This window comes from Canis aureus, chromosome 25 (genome assembly GCF_053574225.1).
Source record: "Canis aureus isolate CA01 chromosome 25, VMU_Caureus_v.1.0, whole genome shotgun sequence".
Lineage (NCBI taxonomy): Eukaryota > Metazoa > Chordata > Mammalia > Carnivora > Canidae > Canis > Canis aureus.
The window spans coordinates 4757501-4768519 of record NC_135635.1 but is presented as its reverse complement, the minus strand read 5'-3'; the positions used below and the strand labels follow the sequence as shown (position 1 = coordinate 4768519).

Sequence of the window (11019 nt, the reverse complement as noted above, 5' to 3'; positions counted from 1 at the left end):
GGGAGATTGCTTCTCCCCTTCTCCCTCTGCCTGCCGCTTCCCCTACTTGTGCTCTCTCTCTCTCTGTCAAATAAATAAATAAAATCTTTCTTAAAAAAAGATTCTATTGGGTTCTAAACTTGTGACTATGATTGAATGAGCATGTGTGCACACACACATACACACACATATTTGGGTTGGGAATTCATAGGCTGCAGAGAGAAACTGTGACACTTCTGCATTTATGGGGAGGTAAGAGATTTTCACTTGACTAGGTGAGGGCAGGTCCTGCCCAGAATCAGGGGTCAGCAGGCCACTCCCTCTCTCTGTCTCTCAAGATCATAAACATCTTGACCGAAGAGGAGAGACCAGAGGGGTGCATGGTCCAACTAAGGGCACACGAGGGGCTCCACTCTGCAGTCTCCGATCCCTCCCAGACTTTTGTTCCTAGGACTGTGACTTACCTGGGGACCTGCTGGACAGGAGGTAGAGGAGGGTCTGGAGCCAATCATCCTAACTGCCCTCTGAGCCTGACCCCGTATTTGGGGTTTGGGTATCTGGGAGAGGGAACAGGGCCAGACGGACTAGGGAAGAGTGAGAGGAGTGGGGCCCGGGGACTCCCAGACCAAAATGTCTCTTAGATCCCAGGCCAGAGCAGCACTGACGGTGGGAGGTGGCATTGCCCATATGCTGGGCTGAGTGGGCACCGAGGCCAAAGAGTCACTTATGGATCACTGCGGCCTCCCTGAGCCTGCACAGCTCACTGCCTCACAGAAATGTCCTTCCCATGTGGCTTGGGTGGCTCTGAGCTCCAGGGGGTGCCTACAACCTGTCACAGCTTCTGGGCCCCTGCCATGTGAGTTTAGGGAGACCTTTTCTCCCCCTCCAAGGAGTCAGAGTATAAATAACACTATTAACAATAGCTGATGTTAGTTGACGTATTAATAATGGTGGCTTACTGTGGGCCAGGTGCGGCTCTGAGCACTTTACATCATTTCATTTCATTCAAACCCCGATCCCTTGTAAATTGATTATTCCCTATTTACAGAGATGGACAAGAAAGGGTAAATCTCAGAGACAGAGCAGGGTGATGCTGCAATGGAAGCCCGAAGCTTCCTCAGTCAACCACAGGTTGATCCCATCACGGGGGGCCAGGGTCCCCCCGCCACTGAAGCCACCCCCTCCCTCCAGGCTATGGAAGCTGCCTTTTGGCTGGGGTTCCAGGGAGGAGGTGAAGCTTAGTAACTTATGGGTAATTGGCTGCAAGAAAGGGAGCACAGAAGAGACCTTACGCCTTGGAAAGTTCATGTCCCAAGCCAACCAGTTGTTTTCCATCCCTTTCAAGGGGGGATAATGGAAGGTTAACAACAGGAAGAGCTCCCCCATCACCAGGAGGGGTAGCATTGACATCCTGTCTCATGGTCAGTGTCGAGTGAGGTGCTGTCCCTGCCTTGACCAATACTTTGAGCTGGAGGGAGAGGGGTTTGGCATCATCCCCTTGGAGAATCCCCATTCAAGGGACCAGTGGGGGTAGGGGAGGCCCTGGGGCAGCAGCCCTGGGGGAGCCAGGGAACAAACACGGAAAACCAGGGGACGTCAGTCCTTATCTGGAGCTCATTAATGGGGAACATTAGTCAGCTGTGAAGGCCAAGATGGGGTGATAGGCATGCGGGTGGGCAGGGGTGGGGGGGGCAGGAGGCAGCCAGAGGAGAGACAAGGTAAGGGCCCAGACTCCACCTCCGCCTCACGTGTCCAAATCCAGATGGAAGCGCCCTATAAATGCCCGTAGCCCAGCCTCCCCAGAGACCCTGAGAGAGAGAGAGAGAGAGAGAGAGAGAGAGGGAGGGAGGGAGAGAGGGAGGGAGAGAGGGAGGGAGAGAGGGAGGGAGGGAGGGAGCACCCACGAGCTTCCATCGCCGGCCTGGGCCAGCCCACAGAGGGCCCCACAGCATGTGGGAACTGCGCTCCGTAGCCTTCTCCAGGGCGGTGTTCGCCGAGTTCCTGGCCACGCTGCTCTTCGTCTTCTTCGGCCTCGGCGCAGCCCTCAACTGGCCGCAGGCCCTGCCGTCCGTGCTGCAGATCGCCATGGCCTTCGGCCTGGGCATCGGCACCCTGGTGCAGGCCCTGGGCCACGTGAGCGGGGCCCACATCAACCCGGCCGTGACGGTGGCCTGCCTGGTGGGCTGCCACGTGTCCTTTCTCCGGGCTGCCTTCTACGTGGCCGCGCAGCTGCTGGGGGCCGTGGCAGGGGCTGCTCTGCTCCACGAGATCACGCCACCGCACGTTCGAGGGGACCTGGCTGTCAACGCAGTGAGTGTCCTTTGACCCTGGGAGGTCCCCTGTACAGGGGGAGACGGGAGGGACCAGATCTGGGAGGGGACGGAGAAAGATGGAGGGGTGGGGAGGAGGAGACGGCGGTGCTGGAGCCAGGAAGGCAGGAGCGGGAAGGAGTCGGGGTAGGAGCCGCAATAAGGTCAGAGCGGAGGCAGGAGGCAGGACGCATGCGGGTCTGCTGGCACCTTCTGCCCTGAGCCTCGTGGAGGAAGAGCCCTCAAACCCAGGCTTGACTGCAAAACTCATGCTCTTTCCACCTGACCAATGTACCTTCCCTGAGCCGTCAACTAAGACTTGTTTAGCAAACAAGGAAACTGAGGCACAGAGAAGGGAAGGGATGGGCCTAAAGTCCTACAGTTTGTCAATACCAGAGAAAGCACCAGAACTCAAGGGAATCCTGAAGAGGCAAGGTCTCTCCAGACCCTGGAAAAGGTCCCCAGAGCCCGTGACCAACTGCTGATTATGGGAACGGTGCTAGTCAGACCCCTGAAGCAGTCTGGGAGCTGGAGGGGATGCCACAACCCCTTCCCTTCCATGCTCCTGCCTTCCTGGGTCCGCGCAGCACCCTGGCATCCCAGGCCATGGGTGGAGAGGCAGAGTCTGGGTCCCCTCAATCCACCTCTCGCTCCAACCCCCCATCCACATCAGGGTAGCAAATGCCCCATTCACACCTCAAACCCCTGCCTTTCCTGGCCTCCTCTACCCCTGGGCCACTGGATAAAAGGTCTGATGTCTCTGGAAAGTCCTACATGGTTTCTGTGGCCACCCCCTCCTGTGCACAGTTGGCCCTTCCTCACACAAGGGGCAGAGGTGTTCCAAATGGGGAACTTTTTTCTTCTTCAGAATGGAAAATATGATGAGGCTGGCAGCTCAGGGATAAGAAAAGGCTAGAGTGGCCACTTCCAATGAGAATGAAATTAGTTCTGTTTCCAGCAAGGAAAGGCCCAGTCAACTGTCAACTAGCTCTCAGAAAGGAAGGGTCTGGGAAGGGTCCCCAAGTTCCTGCTCAGCATTTGCCACTTTGAAGAACTAAGGAGATCCCTGCCTGGCTGGAACGGAGCAGCAGTGGGGCTGAGTTGCCCTGAAGCTAGAAAGCTAGAAGACCCCCCCCAAGGCTCTTGTTCCAGGTGCCAGCTGAGGTCCCTGGAGAGGCCAGCCTAGCCACCAGGAAGTTACCATTGATGTGCACCTGCTCTTTGCCAGGCCAGATATCACCTACTTCTTGGTACAACCCTGTAAGATGAATTATGTGATCCCTCTACCCTGATTGGTAAATCAAGGCTCAGCACTCAACTGACTCAGATCACAGAGCCAGCTGGTGTCAGCACCTGGAAATGGACGCAGAGCTGTCTGACACCAAATCCATGTCCACACCTCTCCCTTGGTAAATGGAAAGCCATTTACCAGTGGGAATGGGGCTGGGGCTCTGCCCTTGTCATTTCCAGTCCTCACATAGTGCTCCGGAATCTGTTTTGTCATCCCCATTTTACAGAAAGACAAACTGAGGCTGAAGTAATAAATAAGTTACAGGCCTCCAAAGTACCTGCCTTCAAAGCTCTTTTCACTGCCCCCCACACACTAGATACTCTACCATTGGACAACAGGGGGCACTGAGCTTAGACCCAAGAGACCCAAGTGTGCCAGTCCAATGGCTAGGGCCCAAGAATGGGGGTTCATGGCCTAGAGAAGGAGCGTGGGAGCTGAGAGCTGTCACAGTGCCAACCGGTGCAGTGCCCAGTGCTTGAGGGCAGGGTGTAGAGCACAGGATGACAAAACGAGGGAGAAATCCAGTGCTGGGTGCGGCCTGGTTATGAAATCACCTCTTCTCTCGGCCCCAAGCTCTCATTACCCAAGGCAGGGTCTGCCGGGACCATGGACAGCCCACCTGGTCACAGGCCCCCCCACCACAGGACAGGGCACCAGCACCCCACCCCAACCTCCACAGGATGTGCAGGGCCAGGCTCAGGCCTGAAACACGGTGCAGAACAGGCAAGATTGGGGGAAGAGGCTCAGGTGAAAGGAAAGGGTTGTACACTGGGCTCATGTACTAGGACCATCCCCAGACCCGAGTCCTAAGACCCTTTCCTGGGGGCCTTTTGTCCCCAGGAAGAATGACCACAGGCCTCTCATGATACCAGTAGTATCTTGTGACCTAGAGAGCAAAGAAGGCCTTTCTGTTATACCTGCCCTAAGCCTCCTGCCGCAGTCAAGACCTCTCCCCTCTCGTTCAGGAGACAAAATCTGGACCTCAGCATCCTTTCCCTGTCACATTAGGCACACAATCACTGCCCCCGAATCTAATGGGCTATGGAGTCAGTCTTCCTACCTCTGGTCTAGGGACCACCAGGAGTCCTGGGGTCCTTCTCTGACCTTTGGGCCACAGCTCAGGAAAAGCCATCGTTCATTTGGGCTCAGGTGGCTGGTGAGCGCAGGTGTTCCAGTCCCAGCCGGGAAGCCTCTCTGGAGCCTTGACTGCGGATGGGCAGGGAGATGGAGCCACAGTGGGGAGCCTGCTCAGCGATCCCCCACCCACCCTGTCTCTTTCCCCAGCTCAGCAACAATACAACAGCTGGCCAGGCTGTCACCGTGGAGCTTTTCCTGACCCTGCAGTTGGTGCTCTGCATCTTCGCTTCCACGGATGAACGGCGTGGAGACAACCTGGGCACCCCTGCCCTCTCCATCGGTTTCTCTGTGGCCCTGGGCCACCTCCTTGGGGTAGGTCATGACCACTGTTTCCCGCCTCCGTGGAGGGACAGGGGACAGCCATACATACCTTCCCCCAAGAAGCAGACACACAGACCACTCTAGAAATAACACACAGGGATGCCCGAGTAGCTCAACGGTGAGCGTCTCCCTTCAGCTCAGGTCCCGGGATCGAGTCCCTCATCCAGCTCCCTGCATGGAGCCTGCTTCTCTCTCTGCCTGTGTCTCTGCTTCTCTCTCTCTCTCTCTCTCTCTCTCTCTCTGTCTCTCATGAATAAATAAAATCTTAGGAAAAAAAAAAAGAAATAGACACACAGACCCCCCCCCAGTAGTGATAGACACAGAGCCCCCCCCGGGGGGGGGCCAGATACACAGAACTCCCCAGAGGGACACCCCAGAAGGTGTGACTCCCAGATACCCCAAAGGAACAGATCGCACCCCAGCCTCAAGTGAATACAGAAGCCCGGGAATATAAGGACCCACCGCCCATCACAGGGATTCCCTGGAGGCTGAGGTCAGGGGCTAGAGAGGAGCTGGACGACTCCCTGCCCCGCCTCATCCACTCCCTTATCCTGCGACTCCCGCCTCTCACTCTAGATCCACTACACCGGCTGCTCCATGAATCCGGCCCGCTCCCTGGCTCCTGCTGTTGTCACCGGCAAGTTTGACGACCACTGGGTAATGGCCGAGACCTCCCCGCCTTCCCCTCGCCCCAAGCCCGTCTCAGCCAGGGCGGGAAGAGAGGGCCACAGAGCTGGGGGCTGCGGGCCTCGCCGTCCTGGGCGCCTTGGGTTCCCCGCTGCGGGCTGGCGCCCGGTTGGGACACTTGGCCTGCGCCCCCGCAGCGAGGATAGTAGCACTTGTGGCCTCACTGGCTTTGGGAGGGTTGCGGGATGCTCCTCAAGTGAGATGGGAAGCTGCACGCCTGCACCGCTGGGACCCCGCCGATGGCGATGTTTAAACTTGTTAACACACACATTTCCATTAGTTAGCACTTACCCAGCCTTAGTATGGGCCAGGCCAGCCTAAGTGCCTTGCAAATGTGTGTGTGTGTGTGTGTGTGTGTGTGTGTGTGTGCTTTGCAAATACTAAAGTGGTTTTCACGACCCGCCTGGGAGGTGGGCATCGTTACAGTGGAAGGAAGGGGAAGCCCAGACAGCCTGGGCAGGTCGCCCCTAAGCACCCCCCCCCCACGTCGGGGCCGCGCACCCTTAACCCCCCAACAGCTGCTGCTGTCCTCCCCCAGCTCCGCCAATCTGCCCGCTTTACCGTTAATCGCGGGGCACACCCGGGCACACCCCCTCCCTCTCAGCACCAAGTAGGGGCGGGGAGCGCGGGCCGAGGCCCAGGGGTGCGGGGAGTCGGGGCCGGCGCCCCCCGCCCCGCGATGCCCGCCCGACCGCGCTCTCCGCCGCCCCCAGGTCTTCTGGATCGGACCCCTGGTGGGCGCCATCCTGGGCTCCCTCCTCTACAACTACGTGCTGTTCCCGCCCGCCAAGAGCCTGGCCGAGCGCCTGGCGGTGCTCAAGGGGCTGGAGCCCGACGCCGACTGGGAGGAGCGCGAGGTGCGCCGGCGACAGTCAGTGGAGCTGCACTCGCCGCAGAGCCTGCCCCGGGGCAGCAAGGCCTGAGCCGCCCCCACCCCCAGCCCCGGCCCCGGCCCCGGGGGGCTCCAGCGACCGGGCCCGCCGCCCACCTCGCTCCCCTCCCCGGCCCCAGCGCCCCAGGAGCCGCTGCCAGGGCGGCGGGTGGCGCTGTCCGCGGTCCCACCCTCTGGCGCCCGTGGGGAGCTGGACCCTTGGGGAGCGAGGCCAGCAGGCAGAGGACCTGGGAACCCGCGGCGGGATTTTGCGAGCGTGCCCGCGTGTGTGCAGAAGTGTGTTCCTCCCCAGTGCCTCTGTGTCCCCAGGTGCGCGGTTGTGCATACTCCTGGGGGCCAGTAGCTGTGCCTGTGGCGGTGCGAGTGCGCCCCCCAACCTCCCACTCCCCTCTCCACCAGATCCTCCCCAGCGCAATAAATCTGCTTCCTCTGCAGTCACATCCTCCCCAGGAGCTCTGAGAGAGTGCTCCCGGCGACAAGGGAAGGGGAGGGCCTGGAGGCCGCTTGGAGAGCCCCATTGCCACCCCCTACCCTGCCTCTGCTGGAAAATTCCCCCAAGCCGCAGCCCTAAGGTTTGCCAGCATCCACTGCTAGAGACAGAAAATATCAACCGGAGAATGGCTTCTCCAGAAGTGGCCTCCGGAAAAAGGGAGGGTTGGGTGGCCCAGGACCTCCTTTCTGCCCGGAGGGAAGACCTCTTCAAAAAAGGAAGCCCGCATATGTGTGTGTGTGCCTGTATGTGTGTGTATATGTCCCACACGTGTGCACAAGACCCCCCCCCCCATCTCCAGGGGGCTCCGGACCCAGAGATTAGCCTGTGGCAGAGCAAACAAAGCCCTCTATGGGCCCCACGGCCTTTGTCTTGGGAGAGGGCGAGATTTGCAACTGGACACTTGGTGAAAGGAGACACTCCGTTTCGCAAGTGAGGCCTCCCTCCCGGCTGTACCCATGGTCGGCTGGCTGGTCGAGGCGGTCAGGCACGCAACCGCAGGCCTCACTCTCTCTTCCTCTCCCTCCCTTCAGGTTTCCTTCCACCGCACTCCAGTTACTGGGGTGGGGGAGAGCAGCCTAGCGCACTCTCAGGACCACAGAAGGGAAATGACTTGTCCAGGCAGTTGCAGGTCTGTGTCTAGAGCCTGGGCTTCTAAATTTCCAGGCCAGTGGAATGGTTCTCAAATGAGATTAAGTGGGATTAAGTGAGATGATGCATGTAAAGATGCTGCGTGAACTGTAATTCCTCATACCATTAGCACGCGTTATTGGGATTATTTCATTATTTCCGCTTCCTGTTGGTAGAACACCGAAGGGTCCTGATCCTCAGCCTCTTTTACCTTTAGTTGGTGGCCAGTGCAAAGGACAGCCCTGGGAGCCCAGGCAGAAGGGGATGGGTTTGGGGCTGACCCCATCCTGGTCGAGCCTCTTAACCTCTCTTGGCCCTGAGCGCACCCTCGCTGTTCCCCCACTTTCTTCCTCCCATCACCCAGACCACGCGTCCTCTCCCTCCCCCTCCAGTCTGCTTCATAGCTAACCTGAGAATCACAACTTGAGTCCCCTTCTCCATGCACTGCTGCCTCCGTGCTTTCCAGGCTTTTAACCATGTCTGTCTCACACTACACCAGGCACCCTCTGTGTACCCGAGTCTCCAGCCCCTTCCCGCCCTCCAGCCCTTCAGAGATGGACCACGTATGAGGAACATCCCTGTGATTGTGCCCACCTCCTCATCTATGGGTTTTTTTTTTTCTGTCTTCCTTGACCAACGCTCCCTCTGGAGTCAGAAAAAGGCTGCCTCGGTCCACAGGTGCTATGGAGATGGTGGTCCCAACCCCCCCCCCCCCACAGCTGGTGACAGCCACCTGGCCTCACTCCCAGAGGAGGGGTTGTATCAGAGACCAAAGTGACCCCTGGGGCGGTACTTTGAACTGCTCTGGCAGTTCAAAGGCAGCAAGGCATTGAGCTGTGAACCAAGCCTGGATGTGTCTCAGGCACTTCATCCCCACCCCACCAAGAATTTCTCTTTATGTCTTCCTGGACTCCACTTCCTGGATTGTTCCTCACCTAAAACTTAATGTGACATCACCATGACTTCTTGCCCTGATTGCCCAGATTGGGGTCACTAAGGTCAGAGGTCAAGGCAAGATTCAGAACGATAAGGAGGGAGAGGACCTGACACCTCCGGAGCATCTGTGTCCCAGACTCTGGGTTAAAACTTCAGGTGGGTTAGGGAAGGACAACAGTTTCCAGCTATGCAGGGTTTTAACCTTTCCGATGCATCCCCTATTATTGCCCCCGATTATCTCCCGACCCTGTGACAACAGGCAGAGCAAATATTGTTCTTCCTATTTTATAGATCAAGCCTCTGCATTTCAGAGACTGGTCTAAAGTCACACAGCTGTATGTAGTGGAGTCAAGACTTGAATTCAGGCCTTCTTAGTCAAAAATCCCATGATCTGTCCATTCAGAGCTCAGAGGACCCTCTGGGGCAAGTCCTAGTTGCCCCTTGGGAGCCCCTGGCAAACACCAGAGTACACCACTGAGCCTGTCCAGCCCAGCCCTCTGCCTGGAGGTGGACACAGACCCTTGGGGACGGCTGCAGCAGGGTAGAGAGAAAAGGACAAAGGACACCAGGCTGGTTTCTGGCCTTGAAAAGCTCCCAGTGTGCAGGAGAACGGAGGTCAGACACACCCAAAACCAGACAGCAGCAAGGTAGCATGGAGGCAGGTGGACTGGCTTCCAGGTCCTCAAGCTGGGAAACAGAGAAGGCTTTGAACTGAAGGGAAAAGGTGGCTGAGCACTGGGTCCCAGCAGCATCCCTTCCCAGATCCCCACTTTGTGCCGGATGACTTTGTGCCTGCGAATGTTGCTTTCCTGGTGTTTTGTATCTTTAAGCTGTGATCCTGTATACGTGCAGTGCCTCCCAGGCAAGACCGTAAGCCCTTTGGGGGCAGGGCTCCCTCCAGCTCTTGGATGGCCTTCTCCTATCTATTCGCCTTCATCTGTCTTGGCTAGCTCAGTGCACTGCATATAATAAGCACTCAATAAATGCTCATTTGCCAATAAGTGCTATTTCTTCCACAACTTAGAAATGGTCAATATCGTCAAAGGGCCAGGAGACACATCAGGGTCTCTGATGTCTTGAGGCCCCCAGACCTGCTGTTGGGTGTGGTGCAGAAGGAATTTCAATGCAAAATAAGCAGGTCAGCTAAGGTAGCCTATGATGGCAACTCTCACAGCCAACCTGGCCAAAATGGGCGTCCCAGGCTTTGCAACGCAGGTCACACGGGGAGGACACCAAGACACGGGCAGGGTGTGTGGCCTCCAGAGCAAGTAAAGAATGGCCCCTTTCGGTCTCCTCATGCTGGCCTTAGCACCGTGCTGCAAAGTCAGGACAGGGAACTCCACAGTCTGGGACAACACCTATTCCTCAACACTTCCAAAACTGACTGATCCTCCCACCATCCCCTCCCCCATCTCAAAGGATCCAACTTCAGTCTTCTGGATGCACAGGCCAAAAGGCTCCAGCCCCCTTGACTCCTCGTCCTCACACACCACCAGTGCTCCATCCGGCAGTCCCGGCGAATGCTCCCTTCACGAGGGATCCAGAATCTGATCCCTCTCACCTTCAGCACCCCCACCGAGGCCCAGGCCACCATCACCTCTCCCTGGCTAGGCACCTACCCGTCTCCCTGCTTTCTGGTCTCCTGCCCACACAGCAGCAGAGGGGTCGTGTCAAAAACCTTGTCAGATTGTGCCAGTCCTTGGTTCAGCGACTTCTTCATCCTGGCCGAGAAGCCTGTGGGCCTTTTGGTGGTGTATCCTCTGCCCTCCTCTCCTGATGCTCATCCTTGTTCCCTCTGTTCCAGCAACACTGGCTGCTCTCTCTACCTGGAATGTTCTTCCCTCAGATATAGGCATGGATCTCTCCTCTTTTTTCTTTTTTCTTTTTTTTTAAAGATTTTATTCATTTATTTGACAGAAAGAGAGCAAGAGAGCACAAGCAGGGAAAGTGACAGAGGGAGAGGGAGAAGCAGGCTCCTGGGTGAGCAGCGAGCCCAATGGGGGAGGGGTGCTCCATGAGGGACTCCATCCCAGAATCCCAGAATCATGACCTGAGCTGGAGGCATATGCTTAACTGACCTGTGCCACTCGGTACCTTCTCCCTCTCCTCTTTCAAGTCTTTGCTCAGATGTCACCTTCTCAATAAGACCTCCACTGAAACCCCATTAAAATTTCGAAGAACCTCCATTCCCACCCCAGCATGCCCAGCCCCCCTTAGCATATTCCATTTTTCCATAGCACTTACCAGATTCTATCATACTGCATAATTTACAATACCCATTGTTTATTGTCTGGCTCCTTCCCCCAGAATATTAGCTCCTCAAGGCAGAGAAGGGGTTTGCTAGCTC

General features: G+C 57.1%; 1 protein-coding gene across 1 annotated transcript; it reads left to right on the top strand.

The window, feature by feature from the left end:
- Positions 1–1867: 1867 nt before the first annotated feature.
- On the top strand, positions 1868–9673 carry AQP2 (aquaporin 2). Its single transcript, XM_077870123.1, has 4 exons — positions 1868–2289; positions 4864–5028; positions 5614–5694; positions 6438–9673. Exons 1-4 carry the CDS (start codon positions 1930–1932, stop codon positions 6645–6647), a joined length of 816 nt encoding a protein of 271 aa, XP_077726249.1. The 5' UTR covers positions 1868–1929; the 3' UTR covers positions 6648–9673.
- Positions 9674–11019: the final 1346 nt, after the last annotated feature.